The sequence below is a fragment of the Peromyscus eremicus genome, chromosome 12 (genome assembly GCF_949786415.1).
Source record: "Peromyscus eremicus chromosome 12, PerEre_H2_v1, whole genome shotgun sequence".
NCBI classification, from domain to species: Eukaryota; Metazoa; Chordata; class Mammalia; order Rodentia; family Cricetidae; genus Peromyscus; species Peromyscus eremicus.
Window position 1 is genome coordinate 60607404 of NC_081428.1, and position 22483 is coordinate 60629886.

The 22483-nt window shown below is 43.1% G+C and overlaps 1 protein-coding gene across 2 annotated transcripts in view; it reads right to left on the reverse strand.

The window, feature by feature from the left end:
- Window positions 1-1936: 1936 nt before the first annotated feature.
- Slc12a8 (solute carrier family 12 member 8) overlaps window positions 1937-22483 on the reverse strand; it is a 133378-nt gene continuing 112831 nt past the window's right edge. For both annotated transcript variants that reach the window (XM_059277132.1, XM_059277131.1), the window contains 4 exons: window positions 19006-19103; window positions 15367-15484; window positions 6943-7003; window positions 1937-2418 (listed from right to left, as the gene is read on the reverse strand). In XM_059277132.1, coding sequence (XP_059133115.1) covers window positions 2256-2418; window positions 6943-7003; window positions 15367-15484; window positions 19006-19103 — 440 coding nt within the window. In that variant the 3' untranslated portion in view covers window positions 1937-2255. The remainder of the gene's footprint in view (window positions 2419-6942; window positions 7004-15366; window positions 15485-19005; window positions 19104-22483) is intronic.

Here is a 22483-nt window from a genome sequence, read left to right on the forward strand (position 1 = left end):
TTTTTTTATTCTCTGTGTGTGTGTGTGTGTGTGTGTGTGTGTGTGTGTGTGTGTGTGTGCATGCTCATGTGTGGTGTACATCACAGCACACCTGTGGAAGTCAGAGGATAACTTGTAAAAGTTGGTTCTCCCCTTTTATCATGTGGACTCTGGGAATCGCCCTCAGGTGGTCAGGCTCGGCGGCAAATCCCCTCGACAGGCCAGCTTGCTGGCTCTTTTTATGGTGTTTCCATTCCCACAAGTTCATTCCATCCCAAAGTCTGCACTCTTTCAAAGTGTCTAAAGGTGCTCAGACATTTGTTCTTTAAGTAAAGCTGGGTATCGTTTTCAGATGTAGCGAATGAGATCTTGTTTTCCAGAAGAGAAGAAGGTTCTAAGTTTTAGCTCACCCCTCATGCCCTTCTCAGCCCTCATCTACTCTAAGCCTTCCTGTGGTGATATATTGTGTACCCTAATAAAATTTGCCTGAGGATCAGAGAATAGAACAAGCCACTAGATTAGACATAGAGGTCAGGCAGTGGTGGCACACACCTTTAATCCTAGCACTCGGGAGGCAGAGATCCATCTGAATCTCTGAGTTCAAAGCCACCCTGGACTACATGAGATTGACTCAGTCTAGGAGAGAAACAGAGCCAGGCAGTGGTAGCACAAAGCTTTAATCCCAGTACTGGGAAGCACACAGGCCTTTAATCCCAGGAAGTGATGGCTAGGTGGAGAAAGGTATATAGGGTGTGAAGAGACAGGAACTAGAGGCTTTTTCAACTGGAGTCTTTCGGGTGAGGACTCAGAGGATTTCAGTCAGAGGATTTGTGGAATTGGTGAGGTGAGACGTGGCAGTGGCTTGTTCCTTTGTCTCTCTGATCTTCAGGCAAATTTTATTAGGGTACACATATATCACCACACCTTCCCTTCTAATATACAGGTGTTTTATAAAATGTGTTCACAGTGTATCCCACACTGAATTGTGGGTAGCATTTGTTAAAGATGTGCAGCCCATGCCGCAGGCAAGGTCAGCACAGCATCTCAGGAAAGTGTACAGAAGAGTCTAAAGAGACCCAGCAGTCCATCCCTCCATGCTCAGTGGAACTGGAGCCTGGGCCAGGGGCTCAACTTACCAGGAAGCCTGGGCCCCAGTGCTGGATACTCATGAAGAGTGCCAGGCCCAGCTCACAGAGGAACCAAGAGTTCTGTCACCTCACGCTATTCAGGTCACAAAACAGCTGCAAAGGTGTCGGGGAGTCGGGGACTACACACATTTCTAACAACACCAGTCAAGGTTAGGCAATTCATAATCATTTCTTTCCTTCTCTTCCCTCCACCCGCTTTGATAAAGGGTCTTGTTACACAGCCCAGATTGTCTCCATCTCTCGAGTCCTGGGATTCCAGGTGACTACCATGTCTGCCTGGCCTGTTATTTGACCCTTTAACTAAAAAGCACTTCTCCAAACACTAACAGCCCACAAATGCACATTCCCGCTGATCCTGCGTTCTCCTTCTGAAGACTTATCTGCAGGTACCCTTCCCGACTGTGCACACATTTAAACATAATGACTGACTCATTGCAGAAGCGTCTGTAATAGCAAGAAAATCAGAATGAATCAAAATGCCGTCATCCTGAGACTGATTGAATAAATGATGGAGTATTCAGACATCGCGACCTCATGAGGAAACTGTGTAAGCACCATCGTGGAAATGCTTCCAAGGCAAGATGCTGTGGAGCATGTATATGCAGACTGCATTTGTGGATAGGAAGGTACAAGAACCCCCTTTCCTATGTGTAAAGAGATGGCTGCTGTGTGTGTGAGAAGTGGTTGCCTCTGTGGTGGGGGATGGGCACCAAGCAGATGAGAAGAAGGAGACTTTTATCCTGCATATAATTATACTTTGTGACTTAGAACCAAATGTAAGTGTAGCATATACTTTAAAAAAAAAACAATAAAATTAAAATAAGTATTTATTGTGCCCCTTACAATAAGAAATCTGGTTTTGGTTCTCCACATCTGATTGTCTTGATGTCAAATGATCACCCTGGTAGCCTGTGGGCTGTTCAGGTTGGGTACATGTGGAAGCCATGGCCACACCTAGAGTCTGGTGAGACAAGCCAGTTCAGACTAGAAGGTGATTTCTGCCATCCAAGGCTGTGAGGGAAGACCAGTCTTGGGGTTTCTCATTGGTAGAAGCAGTTTCCAAAGGTTCTGAGATTTGGGTCCCCCATCTCCAGGGCAGCTTCTAGAAAGGAGGAGTCCAGCAAGGGTCTAGTAGGGAGGCATCAGCTGTTCCCGACTCACGAGGGACGAATGGTGGTAGCGATCTCGGGTGGCAAAGTCTGTGTTCTCCTGGGTAAGCTGAGTCATTGCCGTGGCAACCTTGGCTGGGGATGGTGCCAAGATGATCTGCTCCCGGGTGGACCTCAGGCTCCTTCAGTGGGAGACAACGGATGGGGAGAAGAGAGGAAGACGCAGATGAGCAGTGGAAGCCAGTCTTCCCTGCATAGAGACACTGTGCAAACGCCAGCTGTCCTAACATTCAGCCTGTATTCAAATGTTTAAAACATAACTGTTGAGAACTATAACAGTGTGTGAACTCAAAGTAGGAGACATGGCGGCAAGTGAAGAGAGTAACACTAACTGTTCTTAAGTGGGACAGTATAAAAATGTGCTTTCCGATAAGAGAGGCCCACACTGAAGACGGTGTTGCGAGAGTTCTGTAACTTTTCCTTGTGCTCTTGCCAAACGAGACAACGGAGTGGCAAATCTACAGACTGGAGAAGAGTGGAGAGAGAAACCACTCTGAGTCACTAGGAAGTGAGTTGAGGTGTTACACAGGCTGCTGGGGAGAAAAGGTATCCGTGGTATCCCTACAGCCAACCTTGCATACTGCAATGCCTCCTTTCCAGACAGGATGTGCCTATGGCTGCAGTAATGGCGGGAAGGTTGTGGGTGTAACCCACTGCTTTTGGATTGGATTTGAGCCTGCTCCACAGGAAAGAATTAAGGCTTAGTACCATAAACCTGGTGGAGAGTCATGGCTTAGGAGGTTACAGGACCCAGGGAGGAAGCTTCTGCTGTTGTTTTACTGAAGAACCTGTTGGCAAACAGCCTTATAAGTTTATTGCTTATTTACACAGATTAGCTGCCCTCCACCTTAGCCAGAGAAGCTTCGCTCTGCAGCGGGCATCCCTTAATACAAAGACTCATAACTGGTCAGAGTACTGAGAATGAGTGTCTATTGAGCACTAAGCCCTAGATGAGATGTCTGTATCAATCCTTGTCACCAAGGCTGAGGGAGCATAAGCAAGAGGAGCAGAATGAAGGAGCCAGAGAATAGGGAGGGGTACCGTGAAATACTGTCCTTTGGACATGGCACTCATGAGCTCACTGCAGCTGGGATTGCTCACACACAGTCAAGTCAACAAGATCAATGGCCATTCCAACGGGCAACACTTACTGGATTCAGGGCTGTTACAGAAGAAGGAGAGGACATGAGATGGGAAGGGGGGGGGGTGTGCTGCAGGTACCCGGGGGACTGGGTACACATGATCAAGACGCATTGATTACATGCATGAAATTATCAACAGAAAAACAAACAAAAGATATTCTATAAAAAAGAAGGAAGGAAGGAGAGAGAGGGAGAAAAAAGAAAGAAAGGGAAGAAAGAAAGGGAAGAGAATAAAGAAGGAAAAAAGGAAGGAAGGAAGGAAAGAAGGAAGGAAGGAAGGAAAGAAGTTAGTTGAGTGAGGAGTGGTTTCCAAGGCACCAAGTTTACTTCGCAAACAGCTAAGGGGTCAAGCGCCAAGGCTTTGGGGACCAAACTGGTAAGGACAAAGAGAAGCCCAGCTTCAGAGTCCACTGACACCAGCCTTCGCACATCCAGGTGGACACACCAGTGAAGATCATGTTCCAGGCTGGTTCCTGAGGAAGGGATTAGGGGCTGGGGAAAGCATTACTGCTCTAATCTCTGTCCCTCATCAGTTAGTGGCCTCGGGATGCCTCTGTCTCCACAGGCCTGTTTTCTTACCCCTCCATGGCCCTTCCAGGTCCATAGCCTGTCAGGTTGTTGAGTTCTCACAGAAGCACAAAGTTCCTCTGAACATCTTTCCCTCAGAGTAACATTCAAGTGCTCAAATCAGGGATGTAAAAAGATCAAGAGCAATGTGAAAAGACAGATGTCTAAGGTAGAACTTAAGCAGCAGTGTTCGCTGACTCTGGAAAGCATCCGATCACATGATCCAGGCGCTACAGTCATTTGTTGAGAACATATCTATAGGAGTTAGGCTAAGAGTTCCTAAAAACTGAATTTGCTTCTGTAAGAGTGGAATCTGCAAAACAGAAGTGGCCAAAATGCCACACTAGACAAGCATACATGTTTTGTTTTGTTTTGAACAGGCAAAAGCCATGCATTCTTCTGGATTCAGGGAAACCAGCTTCCTAGAACGGCTTGCAGACTCTCATCTGGACAGTTGCTATGGCTCCCGGGAAGACAGCCTTCTAAAAGTCAGGGTTGACCTCACAGAGTAACCGTGAGGTACAGGTATAATAGAGGACAGGACACAGCAAACCCTCCTGCCCAAACACACTTAACAGTGGCACGCCCTTGGTTCTGAAGGACGTTTTAGAAAAAGTCAAAGCTACAAGGCAGAAAGCAAAGCTACCAATTTCTATTTTTAAGCCACTTCTTGGCCCTTCCCACTCCTAAATCATCACAAAACACACCCAGGAGCTGTGGTGGGGCCAGCAAGTTTGATGTGGACTTGGCCAAGGCTCCACACTCCACTTCACTAGTCCAGAGCTGGGTACTGAGGGAGGAGCCGTGTGGAGTAACTTCTGTTCCAACCAAGGGGCTGTCTTTTCCTAGGAACACCCTCCTAACACAGGGACCTTGATGGTGTCATCCTAGGAATTCAGAGTACAGCTGAATTTACTGTGGTAAACTCCACCGCCATTTTTTTTTTAGGCTTTCAAGCCAGAAATGACTAAATACATTCTCGTAAATCAGATTTTACCAAATATCCCCACCCACACATTTGAAGCTTAAAATTTTGTAGGCGGCTTCTATACCAAATCTATTTCCACTTAATCCACTTTCTCTCAGTACTAGGTTATGGGGGAAAGAGATCTGGGTAGGTGTGCTGCGACCTGGGCCATCCAGCCTCATGCCTCAGACAGGAAGAGAGGCAGAGGTTACCCCACACCCACCACAGCTCCAAGGAGGACATACAGCAGCCAGGAAATGCGGCTGACAGACAGGCTCTCACTCTATTCCCATCCTCCATTTCCGGGCCCTCACATCTCGACTCCTCCCTTTGTTTCCATAACCTTACACCTCTCCCTCTGTCCTCCCAAGCTATCGCACCGAATTCTCACTCCCTGTGCCAACTTGAACAGATTAACAGTATTTTCAGAGCGCTGTCTCAACAAGGATGCAGGGGTAGGGGCTGGAGAGATGGCTCGGTAGCTAAGAGAAAGCATTGCTCTTGCAGAGGACCCGAGTTCTGTTCCCAGCACTCAAGTCGGGCAGCTTACAACTGCCTGTAACTCCAGTTCCAGAGGAATCTAATAACTCTGGCCTCCTAAGGCACCTACACTCATGTGCATATACTCCCTTCTCCAGTACATATAATTAAAAAGAAAAAAGGATGTCAGGGAGTGCGGAGTGATGGTTCATAGAGTTTGGATTCTGGAGATGAGTAGTGACAATGACTATATGACACTATGATTGTATTTAATACCATGAATATGCACTTACAGATGATTAAGATGATACATTTTATGTGTGTTTTACCACACACACACACACACACACACACACAAAAAAAAAAAAAAAAAAAAACCCTAGGGGGGAAACACAAAGAAGGAGAAAGGATCCACACCTACATCTGGAATCAATGGGAACGGGTCCTAATTTCATTAGCAATGACTGGGCGTGGAAGGTGCAGATATTGGCAAACATGACCCACACGTCTAGAGTTTCAAAACCAAACCATCAAGATGAAATCAAATAAGCCCTGGGCTGTATTCTGCTCGGGCTTGCCTGGCCTTCAGCTTTGGCTTCTCACTGGCAGTAAAAGGGGACATGGGGCAGAAGCCATTTCCAGAACCCTGAGGCCTTAAAAGATGAGGAAGTTTGGGCTTCCTACTAGGGTGGGAAGGAACCAGAGGGAAGGAGCATCAGGGAACATTCTCTTCAGGATAAGGTCCCCGTTCCTCTGTGTGTGTGTGTGTGTGTGTGTGTGTGTGTGTGTGTGTGTGTGTGTGCACATGTGTTTGCACCTGCGCACACATGCCAGGCTTACTGCAGTCCTTCACAGTGTCTCATCCGTGCCCATACTTGACTTATAGTGTCTGTCACGAGTACAATGACACCAGCCACCTTTGAGCTGAGATGGGAAACATGAGATCCAATTTCACATTCCCTTAGGCTTTGATCTTGGACCTGATTAAGTACTGGTGGGAATGTGACTCAGACCATCAACTCCTGAGATCAGCTCTGGTGACCTGTCACCCAATATTCAGACTCTAGATGAAGGCTTGGCTCAGAAAGACTTCTGAAGGGAGAGGGCATGAGCCTGTAGGAGGTTCTGAGGAGCCAAAGCTGGGAAAGAGGCGTGCAGGATAGTGAGGAGAGAGTGCTACGTACTGAGTGAGGACCGGGAGGAGTGAGTGCTGGGTACTGAGTATGGAGGACCATGAGGAGCAGGTCCTGGGTACTGAGTGTGAGGACAGTGAAGTGTGAGTGCTAGGTACTGAGTGAGGACAGTGAGGAGTAAGTGCTGGGTACTGAGTGTGAGGACCATAAGGAGCAAACACCAGCCACTCAGAGCTTCTCCATTGTCAAGTTCTACACCACAGTCTAGGCCCAAGCACAGCCAGAAACAAGACTCCTGGGCACCTCCCAAGACTGGGCCACTTGTCCACCCTTGTACCAGCCCCCATGGGCACAGACCTGCAGGAGGGCATCAAGAGGGACTTCATCCATCGGAAAAAGCTGAAGTTGGAGGCTGAGCCTGTGAGGAAGATATGGGCATACATTTCGAGAATTTTTCATAGACATCTTGAACCCCAGCTTCATTAGGGGCTTACACACCCCTTAACACACTCACACACAACTTTCATGTGTGTGTACATACACAGAACGAGCATGCTTTCCCACTCGAACCTAAGAGCATTCACTATCATAGAGCCCAGCAGCGGCCTTCCTCGTGCTCATGGACGGTTTCCAGAAACTCATTTCTACAATACCTCTGGAGGAGACTGGGTGGAGCCTACTGTAGAGAAAGAAGGACACGTGCTGCTTCTGCCTTAGGAATTAACACACATTCTCACGGTACTCCTTCTTAGAGTCACATGTGTGTGCTGAATGCATGCTGTGCAATCCCCCACCAGGACCACACACCCTGAGAACAGGGAACATGGCTTCTCCGTCCTCATAACCTCACAGGATCTGGCACTTAGGAAGGTTCTAACGGGTGTTAAGTGAACAACATAGTTCAGCGGGCAGAAATGATTGAAGCAAGGTGTTTTTATTTTTTTTTGGTTTTTGTATTGGTCAAAAGAACCTTTGTCTATGATACACTGATCTAAGTTCAACCTTAAATATACATATATAGTGAAATATATATTTATATAATATTATATCGCATATTTATTTATCATATATAACATACTATTTATGTTTTATATAAAATATATATTTATATATTATTTATAATATCAACATGTTATCACATAGTTATTATGCATTATAAATTATATACTAAATAATATATAATTATATTAATATTAATATGCTGTATAATGTATCATATAAATATTACATATTTGTAAATATAACATATTTATATGGTTATATTATATAATTATTCTATAATATATTATTATAGAATATATGTTATATATTATATGTTACATAAATATTGAATTTCAGACCAGTGCAGGCTACCAAGTGAGACCCCCATCTCAATCAAACAAATAAAAATGCCTTATCTGGGCTGGTGTGGTACATACCTTTAACCCCAGCACTCAGGAGGTAGAGGCAGGCAGATTTCCATGAGTTTGAGGCCAATCTAGTCTACATAGAAAACTCTAGGCCAGCCTGGGCTACATAGTAAGGTCTTGTCCAAAAAAATAAATAAATAAATCATTGGCCAGGTGGTGGTGGTAGTGGTGCTCACCTTTAATTCCAGCACTCAGGAGGCAGAGGCAGAGACGGGCAGATTTCTGTGAGTTTGAGGCCAGCCTGGTCTACAAAGCGAGTTCCAGGACAGCCTGGGCTATTATACAGAGAAACCCTATCTCAAAAAACCAAAACAAAACAAAAAAACGAAATCCCTTTGTTGATGATCTGACTTATTACTTTTCTGTTGCTGTCATAAAACCCCAGGACCAAGACAACTTACAGGAGGAAGGATTTATTTGGGCTTATGGTTCCAAGGGGTTAGAGTCTATCACTGTCACTGAAGGGAAGCATGACAGCAGGCAGGCAGGGAGTCTGGAGCAGCAAGCTGAGAGTTCACATCTTAAACCACAATCAGGAAGCCAAGAAATCAAACTGGGACCAGCATGTGGCTTTAAAACCTTGTGTAGTTTCTGAAAGTTCAGAGCACATATCTAGTGACATATTTCCCCTAGCAAAGCTACATCTCCTAAGCCTCCCCAAACAGTGCCACCTAGTGGGAACATGTATTCAGACGCCCAAGACTATGAAGGACATTTCCTTCAAACCACCACAACCTTGGCATGATAAGTTATATATAACACCACCCCCACAAGACAGGGGTTCACGCTAGTCCATGCTTCCTTTCTCTGCATTCCAAGTGCTAGGATTACAGGCACACACCACCATGCCCAGCTCAAATTATATATGACTTTGGAAAATTAATCAACCATAATTTAAGAAAAGGCGTTCCTCAATTATATGAACAGATACAGTTGAAACTGACTAGTGAGATCATATTTAATACATGATCAGGAAATCAGCAGTATTTCAAGATGCTTGTACGAAAATCTTGTTTCAGTATCTTGTAGGGCTCCTCTGGTGAAACGGAGCAAACATTATAGATCTGCAATAGTATGTGTAATTGCAGAGAGAGAATCCTAATATATTCAGGTAATCAATATATATTCTATAAGAAGACACAAAATAAAACCATTATTAGTTGATCTTACTTATACATGATCATTTAAATTCTGAATTATCTAAATTATAGACACTGGCCTGAAATTTTATTTCATACTTTCCTGTGACTGGATTACTGGGAAAATATTTGGATTTCCTAAGATGAAGCAATCATTGATGTAATCATTTATGTTAATTAAAATATATTCTATCTGTAAAATTAGATGATACAGGACCTCTTCACAGCATTACTGCTGTTCTAAGACATTATTTTTAGTACATGTTTTCATTTTAAATATCTAAAGGGCATTTCTGTAAAAATAATATGCCAAACTTCTGTAATTCTGAAGAACTTTTTTTCAGTATGTCTAGACTGTTCTTGTCCATCTGACTTGGTTAGGACTTGATATTAATTACTTTTTGTTTTTGAGATAGGGTCTCACTGTGTAGCTCTCTCTGGCCCAGAACTCACTATGTAGACTAGGCTGGCCCTGAACTCACAGAGATCTGCCTGTCTCTGTCTCCTGGGTATTGGAATTGAAGATATGTACCACCACATCTGGTGATATTAATTGATTGATTTTACGTGTGTGTGTGTGTGTGTGTGTGTGTGTGTGTGTGTGTGTGTAGTGCTAGGGATTAAACTCAGGGCTTTGGGCATACTATGCCAGCACTTAGTTACATCTGTAACCCTCCAACATGTCTTTTAAAAAATACTTCTTTTTTATTTTTAACTATGTCTATATGTGTGGGTATGTTCACAAGAGTTCAGGCCTGAAGAGGACATTGAATCCCTGAAGTAGAGTTGTAGGAAGTTGAGAACCACCCCATGTGGGTGCTGGGAGGTGAACTTGATTCCTCTGCAAGCAGAGAAGGTACTTTAAACTCCCAAGCCATCTCTCCAGTCCCTGCCCCCACTTAATGCATCTTTTTAAAAAATAAGAGGCCAGCCTGGTCTATAGAGCGAGATCCAGGACAGGCACCAAAACTACACAGAGAAACCCTGTCTTGAAAAAAAAATAATGTTTTATTAATTATTTGAGAATCTCATACAATGAATTCTTACCATGTTTACTGTTCTTTCTCTCAACGCCTTCCAGATCCACCCGCACCTTCCCCCTATCCACTAGTCTTCCAATTTTCTTCTTTAAACCCATTGAGTGTTATCCAACTGCTCTTGGGAGTGGGGACAACCCCAGTGCGTGGTTAACCTAGGAGAGGTCACATCATTAAAGAAAACTGACTCGCAGGCTGGGTACGGTGGCGCATGCCTTTAATCCCAGAACTTGGGAAGCAGAGGCAGGCATATCTCTGTGAATTCAAGGCCAGCCTGGTCTAAGTATTGTGAGTTCCAGGTCAGCCAGGAACCTTTCTTTGAGCCCTGTCTCAAAGAAAAGTTTTTAAAAAATTGATTTTCCCTCTCTCAGTAGCTTTCAAATGCCAATAGCTCCTCTTCTAGCGGTGGATTTTGTTCCTACCTCCCTCTGTCCATGTCGGGATTTTGTCTGGCTTGAGCTTGCAACAAGTCTTGTGCATAGTCCTAATCATTGTGAGTCCATAAGTGCAACCGCCCTGTTATGTCTGGAAAGGATTGTTTCCTTGAAGTTCTCTACCATCTTATGGTCTTTCTGCCCCTGTGTGGAGATCATGAGCCTCAGGGTGAGGAATGTGGTATGTATGGCCCGTATAGGGATAAGCTCTCCCCAGTCTCTCTCTCTCTCTCTTTTTTTTTTTTTTTTTTTTGGTTTTTCGAGACAGGGTTTCTCTGTGTAGCTTTGCGCCTTTCCTGGGACTCACTTGGTAGTCCAGGCTGGCCTCGAACTCACAGAGATCCGCCTAGCTCTGCCTCCTGAGTGCTGGGATTAAAGGCGTGCGCCACCACCGCCAGGCTCTCCCCAGTCTCTTATGCTCTAGATGTCGACCAGTTGAGCGTCTCTGTGTCTATTGCCATCCACTTCAAGAAAAAGTTTCTCTGATATGGCTGATAGCTACACTGATCTATGGGTGCAGCAATAAGTCATTAGGGGTGTTTCAATGCTGTGTCTAATTAATAGTATTAGGTTCTCCCTTGAGGCTTATTGTCTATCTATCCACAGGTTCTTAGCCCCATTACAGTGCCACATAGGGGTTCCATCTCATGGAGTGGACCTTAGAGCAAGCAGAAGGTGGTTGGTTACTCCCATAACATTTGTACCATTATTGCACTGGTGGGCATATCCTGCCAGGTCCGCTATTATTGTAGTTCACAGGGTTCACAGCTGGGGGTGAGACTGATGATAACTTTCCTCCCCCAGTACCATGCATAGTACCTTCCAGCACCATAAAAGCTAGCCAAATTCTAGAGGGGAACCAAGAATAGTGGGAATCACCTGTAATGTTTGGGGGGGGGTGGTCTGTGGGACCTCACTGGCCACGGATTCAAAAAGAAGTAACCCGTTCTGGTTCTGGGGTTCTTATTTGTTAGCATATGGTATCTTGTTGGAGTATTGTCCCCTCATTGTAGGGTAACTCCATTTTAAACTACTTTTATATGTGTATATGTATATTTTATGAAGTGTCTACAGTAGTAAGGATGGCTTTTTCAAAAGTATTAGTAATCCTTCCCCATAGTCCCTCTTCTACCCTGCCTCCCACCTCCCACTCCATTTAATCTCCCCTGATCCGTTATTCTCTCTTCTCCTGTTATATTGCTATATTGTATATTCCCTCTCTTAAAAGCACACCCCCAATGGTCCCTTTCTAGTTTCCTAATCTCTATGGGTATTCCAAATGAATCATACTTATCTAAAGATTCCAAGCTAATATCCACATATAAGAGAAAACATGCAACATCTGTCTTTCTTAGTCTGGGTTACCTTACTTACAATGACTCTAGTTTCATTCATTTACCTGTACATTCCATAATTTCATCTTTAATAGCTGACTAGTATTCCATTGTGTAAATACACAATAGCCAGGAAATGGAAACAGCTTAGATGTCCATCAACTGATGAATAGGTAATGAAAATGTGGTATGTCTACACAATGGACTATTACTCAGCATCTTTAAAATTGCTTTATTATTGAGGAAAATATAAATTATGTGCTATGGTTTAAATGTGTCCCCCAAAGTTCATGCGTGGGAACTTAATCTCTAATGTAAGTGTTGAAAGGCAGAATCCCTAGATGGTTCAGCCATGGTGGCTCTGTTCTCTTAACTGAAGTGATGCTTTATCCTGGGAGCTGGCTAGTTATCTAAGGAATGGGTTAGTTATCTAGGGAGTGGGTTAGTTATCTAGGGAGTGGATTCCTAATAAAAAGATTATTTCATCTTTCTTCCTCTCCTTCCTTCTCATCCCTGTCTCTACGTCCACATCTGCCACGGGATGTCTTTCTCTGTGTTATAATGCATCAGTTAGGCCTTAACCTAAGTAGCCTCTGATCCTAGGCTTCCAAGTCTCCAGAACCCTCAGCCAAATAATTTTTTGTTGTTTATAAATTGTCCAGCTTATGGTATTCTGTTTTATTATTAGAAAGGAGGCATTTTCTATTTTCTGTATTTGTTTTGTTTTTGTTTCAGACAGGGTCTTATTATGTAGCCCTGGCTGGCCTATTGAACTTGCTATGTAGCCCAGGCTGGCCTTGAACTCACAGAGATCCGCTTGCCTCTGTCTCTTGAGTCCTGAGATTAAAGGTGTGTGCCATCATACTCAGCTATTTTCTTCTTCATATGTATAGGCTCTCCAACGATAAAATCTTTTTTATTCCTGGTTTGGGTCATTTGTACCTTATCTTATTCTGATCAGTCTGGCCTACTGATTTTACTGATCTTCTGACACAATCATTTGTTACACTGGTGTGGCAGTTTGAATGAGAACATCCTCCATATACACAAGTGTTTGAACACTTGGTCCTCAGATAGTGGCACTGTTTGGGGAAGTTTAGGAAATGTGGCCCTGCTGGAGGGGGTATGTTACTGGGAGCAGACTCTGAAGTTTTAAAGCCTCCCCCCAATTCTCTGTGCTCTCTTTCTGCTTTGTACTTGTTCAGGATGTGAGTTCTCTCTCAGCATTCAGTTCCTACCTCCATGCCTGATGATTGCTGCCATGGTGGACTCTTACCCCTCTGGAGCCCTAAGCCCAAATAAACCCTTCCTTCTGTAAGTTGCCTTGGTCACGGCACTTTCCACCGCAACAGAAAAGTAACTAATACCGTCAGTGTTCTCAATTGTTGTTTTTCTGTCTGTTTTGTACCTTATTGATTTCTACTATGAGACTTACTGTGTCCTTGTCCCATCCCACCCCTTGCCACTTTGGGTTTAATTTTCTCCTCCTCCTCCTCTTTTCTAATTTCTCAAGTTCAAAGCTGGGGTCTGAGGTCACTGCTTCGAGAACTCTCTTCTTGGATGACATACACACATGCTGCTGTGAAATTCTGTTAGCTGTATCTTACAACTTGGATAGTTTGCATTTTTGGTTTCATTAGGTTCAAAGTATTTTGTAACTTCAGTTCTGTTTTCTTCTTTGAAACTTCAGCTGGTTTCTATAATTTGCTCACTGTTGTTAGATATTTAATTTTTTTTTTTAGCTTCTAAATATTTGGGGATTTTCCCATTATCTTCCTGTTTTTTATTTCTAATTATTTACCCCTTTCAGACAAATATTTTCTTCAATTGACCTAAATCCTTTAAAATTTACCGAAACTTTGTATCCTGTAATATTCTAGTGAGTATTTCCTGTTACTGAAAAGACTGTGAATTTTGCTGTTTGTGAGAAGATTCCATAAATATTAGAACAAACTTGTTGACAGTATTACTCAAGTCTTCTGTGGTCTTGCTAACTGTGTGCCCATTTATATCAATTATTTGGAGGCAGATGTTGAAATTTATGTGGCTATGATCTTTTCTATTTTTTCTTCATTCTATCAGATTCCATTTTCATGTATTCCAAAGCTCTGCTTTTAAGGGCATGAAGGTTAATGTTTATTGTGGTTTTTTTCATGTGTTTTCCCCCCTCATCTTACCAAGTCATCCTCTTGATCACTGGCAACAGCCTTTCCTTTGAAATCTATCTGATGTTAATGTAGCCATTGCAGCTGTCTTTTGATTGGTGTTAGTCTGGTATTTATTTTCACATCCTTTTAATTTTTAACTTATTTGTGTGATTTTTATTTAAAACAGATTTCTTTAGCTGGGCATGTAGTTCAAGGGCAAAGTACTTTCCTAGTATACAAAGGCCTTGGGTTTGATCACCAGCACTGCAAAAATAAATTCATCAATTAAAAGAAGTTTCTTGTAGGCAGCATATAGTTGGGTCACATTTTTTTATTCAACTGCCAATTAATTGGGAGTGTTTAAACTATATTTACTGTGATAATCAATATAGATAGGCTTATATAAATCACTGCTGCTCTTTAACTCAGGCTGGCCTTGAACCTGCTTTCTTCCCACTTTCACTGCCCATGAGCTGGCATGCACCATCATGTCATGTCTTTGTTTTATTATTATCAATAAATATTCTGTTTTGTTGTTGTTGTTGGAGCTGAGGACCGAACCCAGGGCCTTGCCCTTGCTAGGCAAGCGCTCTACCACTGAGCTAAATCCCCAACCCCAATAAATATTCTTTTATCACACTTATTTTTACTCTTTTTGTCTTTGATGTGCTTTTAATTTTTAAATTATATTTATTATTTCATTTCCAAACACACACACACACACACACACACACACACACACACACACACTCACACTACAGTAGCTGTGTGGAGGTCAAAGGATAACTTGTAGAAGTCAGTTTTATTTTTCTACCCTGTGAGTCCTGAGGATCAAACTCAGGTTATCAGGCTTGGCATCAAGTGTCTTTACTCACTGAGCCATTTCTCCGATTCTTAATACTTTTTTTTTCCACTCAATTTTTCCCTCTGTTGACTTATTAGCCATAACTCTTCACTAAATTATCTAGTGGTTGACTTAGGGTTTATATGATACATCTTAAACTTAACCCAATCCATCATCAAATGATATTATAGCACTAACTCATAGCATAGGAAATGTATAACATTATGCTACGCCAGTATACTTTATTTCAGCATATTATTTTATCCTTGGCTCTTTTACCACCGTTTCATCCATTTTAGTTCTACAGGTCTTATAAATCTCAAATTAGTTGCTAATGTATTTCATTTATAATTATGTGTATGATTTAGAACACAAAATTCTTCAGTGAAAGCTAGAAAAAATAAGGGAAATGGTAGCACAATGACTTAGCCACTTACCTAGGTAAAGACCTGGACTGGACTGGCCAATGTAGAAATACACCATGACAGCAACACCCATGCTACATAGGGTATAGACCCACTGGATCACAAACATGATGAGAAGGGATACAACAGCCTATAGAAGCAGATAGGAAGAGTAAGTCACCTAAGGGCTTTGTACAAGGTAATCAAAACACAAGATTAAGACCTTAGGAGACAGTGGTCTCTTAACAGTGGCTGAGCTTTGAATAGTTAAAGTTTACTTATAGCAAAATAATACTTATAATAAAAGTAAATAAATAATAGAAGTAAATATAAGAAAAGGGAATAAAAATACTTATAATAAAAGTAAAAGTCTGCATAATTAAAGTTTATATTTACAATAAATAAATAATAAATAAAGTTTATTTACTGTGGTAGTATGCTCGTTTTGTTTTTGTTTGTTTTGTTTTTGTTTGTTTTGGTTTTGTCAACTTGTAGTAGGGTCATCTGGGAATAGGAAACCTAGCTGAGAAAATACCCTCATCAGATTAGCCTTTAGGCATTTTTTTAAAAAAAAAAACTATTGTTGATCGATGGGGAAGGGCCCGGTCAACTGCTGGTGGTGTTATCACTGGGCAGGTAGTTCTGGACTGTATAATAAAATAGGTTGAGCAAGCCATGAGGAGCAAGCCAGTAAGCATGGTCTCTGCTTCAGCTCCTGCATCCAGTTTCCTTCCTTGAGTTCTTGCCCTGGCTTCTTTTCATGGTGGACTATAAGCTGTAAGATGAAACAAAGCCCTTCTTCCCCAAGGTGCATTTGGTCATAGTGTTTACTACATCCATAGAAAGCAAATTAAGACAGGGTGCTAACTTGACAGGATCTGGAATTATCCAGGAAGGAAACCTCTAGGCATATCTGTGAGGAATTTACTTAAATTGGGTTAGTCCCTGGGCATGACTGTGAGAGGTGATTTTGATAGATTAGTTGAGGCATTAAGACCCAGTGTAATAAAAGTTAATATCATCCCCTGAGCTTAGGTCCTAGACTGCCCGAAAAGGAGGAAGCCAGCTGAGCACAGGCATTCATCTTCCTCTGCTTTCTGACTGTAGATACAATGTGACTAGCTACTTCAAGCTCCTCCTGCAAGGATTTCTTCATAGTGATGGATTTTACCCTCAAACAATGAGCCAGACTGAGCTCCTTTCCTCTTCAGTTACTTCTGTCAGAATAACAAGAAACCTAACTATGACAGAAAACTCATACCAGGAGTGGGGTTGTTGCTGTGATGAACCTGACCATATAGTTCTTAGCACTCTGGAACTGGTTTTGCAGGCACAATGTAGAAGCATTCAGAACTTTGTGATAGTAAAGCCTTTGAGTACAACAAATAAAGATTAACAGGCCATTCTAGTGCGAGCTTGGAAGACAAGAATGCCAACAGAAATGCAGATGGTGGAGACCTAGCTCTTGAAGTTTCTAATGGAAACAAGGACTCTGTCAGAAACTGGGCTAGAGGACATTCATGTGACATTTTGGACAATACTGTGGCTCCATTCTGCCCATGCTCTAAGGACTTAAGTGAAGTTGAATGTAAAGATGACTGATTAATTTGTTTGGTAGAGGAATTTCAAGACAGGAATTTTCATCCAGGCTATGGTATGACGACTTTCTGCTTCACTTTTCCAGATCTACAGTGAAAAGGTATAAAAAGTTGAGCATAAAGGTAGAAATAAAGTGTGGTTTGTCAAGGAGAAGAGTTTAACAAGTTAAACTACGAGACCAAGGAGCATGCTGAAGAAGAAACTATAACTGTTAAAGAGAAGCATCCTGCTTCATAATGGGACAATAGGAAAGATGTCCTCGGGGCAAGACCACACCCATTAAAGGGTCCATTTTATGAAAACACAAATTTATTGGGAAGGAGAAAGCCTAAATTGAAATAGAGACTGCCACTGAAGGGGGTTCCCCATTCCTCAAAGGCACCTCCCTAGAGACATGGTTTCCCAGGATTAGCACACAAAAACTGATGCAGCTGTGGTCCAAGGAGGCCAGGCTGTATCCCTAGCTGGCAGCAGGATTTGGCAGAATCATCAATGTGGTATTGGTCCTCTATGCATAAAAGATGCAAGACTGGGGGTGGGGGGGCATCTTGAACCACAGTGCCAAAGAGACACTGAGACCTGCCAATATGCTGCAAGAGTGGAGCCCCTATACAGAGGCCTTGAGAGGCCACAGTGTGAAACTGTGAGGTGAAGCCTATTGGAAATATTGAAGATGCCTGGACCATGGGGTATCTGCAGAGGAAAGCTACAGGCATAAAGGACAGTAGGCCAAGAAAAAAGAATGAGGTCCCACAGGCAAAGGAGCTGTCTGGGTGGGGCTATCCAAACCTTTTTGAGCCCATATGATCCCATAACCCCAAGATGGCAGGCATGAAGCTGCAGGATTTGATGTTTGCTTTGTTGGGTTTTGGTATTGCTTCGTTCAGATCATTCTTTGCTATGTCCCCATCCCTCCCATTGGGAATGAAAATATTTATTCTATGCCATTGCATACTGGAAGTACATAACTTGTTTTAATTTTGTAGGAATTCATGGTTAAGAAACGGCCTACCCTCTCAGATGAGACTTTAACATTGGGCATTAAACACTGTTGAAACTGTTAAAGGTTATGGGGACCCTCAAGGTCAACTAAACCCATCGTGCATATAAAATGCCCATGAGCATGAGGACAAGGGGTGAAAAATTATTGCTTAAAACTTAATGATTTGGTTGTTAACCTGACAAGGGATGGACTTGTGATTGGTTAGTCTCAATTGTCAACTTTAAAATTGTGATCTAGAATCATGATTCTGGATTCTGAATGAAAAGAGTAACTAACTATACACATACTCAAGCAAGTTTTGGGAGAACTACCCTTTGAAGGTAACCCCTTAATCAAAACCAACAGCAAGCAGACACTCTGTCTTAGTTACTTTTCCTGTTGCTGTGATATACGATCCTGACAAAAGCCACTGAAGGGAGAAAGGGTCTATTTTGTCTCACAGGTTAGAGGCTCACAGTCATAAATCTGTCATAGTGTGGAGTCACAGCAGCAGGAACTTGAGGCAGCCAGTCACACTGTCCCCATAGTCTAGAGCATAGAGTAAAGAATGTTTGTACAGCTCACTTTCTCAGTCTAGGATCCCAGCCGAAGGAATGGTGCCACCCACAATGGGCAGTTCTTCCCACCTCAAGAGATCAAGATAAGCCCCACAGACAAGCCCCAACGCCTGTCTCCCTGTCCATTCTAGATCTTATCAAGCTGACATTTGAGATTAACTATCACACTATTTTACACTCCTCCCTATAATCAATAAATTAGCATGAAATTAGTAACCCAGGAGTTATCAGATACAATTAGTTAAAAAGTAGATAATTGATTAAAGTGAGTGGTTGATTAAATGTAAATCTTGTCATAGTGGTCTCATCTTAATTCTAATAAAGCAAGCAATTTAATCACGTTGATGTTAATTAGCACTTTTTCTTTCCCCAAATTACTCTCTCTCTCTCTCTCTCTCTCTCTCTCTCTCTCTCTCTCTCTCACACACACACACACACACACACACACACACACACACACACCTTCATCTGAATCATTTCTCAGGACATTGAGATCAAGATGGACTTACTCACCCCTAACAAGGAGACCCAGGGGTTACACATGCAAGTGTAGAAAGCATTCGGTCTCCTCTGGACCTCTTGTTCCTGAAGTCTGCATTTCAGAACGAAATCTAAAAAAATGAATTAGCCAAATCCTTCATTACAGACTTACTACCAATCCCTCTCTATTTTTATTAGCAAATATTTACAAGCTCATGGCCCGTGGGCCATGCAATTCAGCCTAGAGCCAGCCCCAAGCACTCGCTCACAGAGAAGGAAGGATGAAGGGCTTATGGCCTCATGCCAGGCACAGACCTGAAAAAGAATTCGAAGAAAGGCCAGAGTAGAAGTGGGAGCCTCCCCAAGCCTGCTGCACGTTCGTCCGTATCCATCGTCTAGGGGGGCTCCAAGTCCAGATCTTCCCTCTCTTTCAGATTGGGGGGGGTCAGAAGCGGGGAGCTGGACACCTGGTGTTTGGGTCCCAGAGTGACCCAACTAAAGCGCCAGGCTGGCTTTTTTCTATAACAGGATAGTTTTTGCTACCATCTAACAGCTGGGCATTGAAGTTAGCCTGGCCTCAGATACAGACCAGAAGCTGACAAAGGAGATAGGGGACTCCCCTTACTCCTTCCTCCAGCAAAGAAGAGCCCCAGGGGACAAACGGATCTGGATGCAAATACATACACATTCCACTCCCTTCATCGTAGGTTTCAGGCACATCAGAGCTCCTCTGGGTTGCATGTTTTATTTAGCTCTCTGCCTTCTCAGTTTACATGATTCCAGACATGCTCATTTAACCATGAAAATGCATATAGATTGTTTAACAATGTGGTCTAATCACCATGAGCTCTGCCGTGCGCGCGGTGATTCAAACAACTGGTAGTGTTGGATTAACTTTGCTGTGTGTTTGTGCCTCATTTTGACACTAAATTTTCATAGCTAGTTGCTCAGGAAATGTGTCAGCTCCTTAACTTTTTACTTTCCATCATCAAATTCATTCTTCAGCTGAAGACTGTGCCAGCTCCTCTCCCAATCCTTCCTTCTTCACTCTGTGCCCTATTACCTATCCCTCAGGTCATAGTCCGTATCACTGTCTCACAAAAGTTCATCCCTATCATAACAATCTAATTCCTCATAGTATTCACATTTCCTTTGTCCCACCTCCTCTTTCACAGAATGTACTGCCATTTGCATCCATGTCCTTATATACTTATTTCTATGTGTCTATGCCCCCTGGAGTATGTGCTTCATGGGAAACAGGATCCATGTTGATCTTGAGGCTAGGGCTCACAACTGGCAATCGCTATGTGTTTCAGTGTAAGTCTGCTATCTTCTCTGGGCCCTGTGCCTTTTAGAACTAGTCCCTCTGGACAGCTGTGGGTGGTGGAATCTATAATCTCAGTGCTCGAGAAGCTAAGGCAGAAAGAAAGATCACAAATTCTAGGCCAGCCTGAGCTACACAAAGAGACTGACTTAAAAGCAAAAACCAAACCAGACTAACCCAAAACAGACCTAGCCCCTCCGAAGTATGTCAGATTTATCAGTTACTTCACACCCTGTTATGGCTTGAACATGTACTCATGGAGGCTTATTTGCCTGCTGATGGATTTTCAGGGAAGCAGTTGGATCATGAGAGCTATGATGTCATAAATGGATTAACCACTGATGGTTTCACAACCCAATAGCATTATTAGGAGGTAAGAGAACCATTAGAACTGGGTCTGAGTTGGAGGAAAGAGGTTACTCGGGCGGGGACGTGCCTCTGAGGAGTGTGTGGTGTCCCCTGTCCCTTCTTCTCTTTCTGCTTACTATCCGTTATGAGGTGAGCAGCCTGGACCACAAGCTCCTGCCACCATGACATTCTGCAACACCATGGACCCAGAGGCGACAACGGACAGCTGTAGAATGAAACCACTAAAGAGTCAGGTGAAGAGTAGAGACAACTCTTCCCTTGAGGTCGCCTTCCTCGGGTACTTGTAACAGCAACAGCCAGTCTGACAGTTTGCCCTACATCGTCATAGCCTTTCACCATCTCCCTGGTTATCTCTGAGTAAAGATTTCAGCCCGTGACCTGCCATCTTTCTCTGTCAGCACTCCGCCTTCATTCTTGGTAACTCTTATAGAAACAACACACTCAACACCCTCCTCTCTCGGTTCCCTGAAAGCTTCGCTCCATCGATCTTTCTTTCACTCACTCGGATTTCTCCTCCTTAGCCACATTCAAGAGTTGTCATCACAGGTAACTAATATTGTGTGTGTGTGTGTGTGTGTGTGTGTGTGTGTGTGTGTGTAGCATATTTTTTTTCAGCTAATCTGTTTGGCCATCTTTCACTCCTGGTCCATAGAGGGACCCTGGAATATTTCTGCTGTTTCCTACTTCCTGTTTTCACTACCATCTTACCTAGCTCAGGTGCTGCCATAGTTTAGACATTTAGTGCTCTCAAAGCTCACCATGGCAAGCACCAGGAGTCCAATGCAAGGTCTTTTGGTCATTGAGGCATGTTCTTGAAAGGGACGCTGGCCTCCTCCTCTTTCTCTCTTTGGTGGCCTGGTCATGATGTGAGTGGTTATGTTCCAACACACACTCCTGCCGTGAAGGGTCATTGTGACACAGGCCTTTAACCACGGGCTAACTGGTTATGGGTGAAAATTTCCCAAACTGTCAGCCAAAATCAACCTTAGGTCTTTTTAAGTTTGTTACATCAAGTGTTATAATAATGCAGGTGTTACAGTAATGCGGTGTTACAGTAATGCGGGTGTTACAGTAATGTGGGTGTTACAGTAATGCGGGTGTTACAGTAATGTGGATGTTACAGTAATGCGGGTGTTATAGTAATGTAATGCGGGTGTTGTAGTCATGCGGGTGTTGTAGTCATGCGGGTGTTGTAGTAATGCGGCTGTTACAGTAATGCAGTTGTTGTGGTAATGCAGTTGTTGTAGTAATGCAACACTGACTAACACAGGTTACTCGGTCTAAGACTGCCGGTGCTCCCTAGCACACACATCTGCTTCCATGTTAGCTTCTCAGTGATCTTGTCCACTCAACTCATTCTCCTAAGTGCTGAAACAGCAAACAGAACTTCCACATCCTCTGCTCACCGTATCTTCGGCCCACCTGGGTCTGCACCCTCTGCTCCACTGCCCCCCTTTACAGCACATGCTCAGTCCCCCTCTTCCTCAGACACATTCCCCTGACTCAGTACAACCTGGATCCAGTGCTTTTGGTCTGCTCAGAACTTTGTTCTCACATTGCCAGTTTTTCTACCCCCTCTGAATCAGTCCTATTACATACAATTACCATGTCATTTCTCTCACCTAAACAATACTTCCAGGTTACTCATGAGCTACAGCCCTTTCTCTTACAGCAAACCTCCTTTACCATTTTATTTGTTCAGTATCTATAGCCCATTATGTTTTCAATCCATTCTTCATTTGTTTTTGAGGTAGGGTCTTGCTGTGTAGCCAGGCTGGCCTTAAACTTGCAATCCTTCTGCCTCAGCCTCCAAATGCT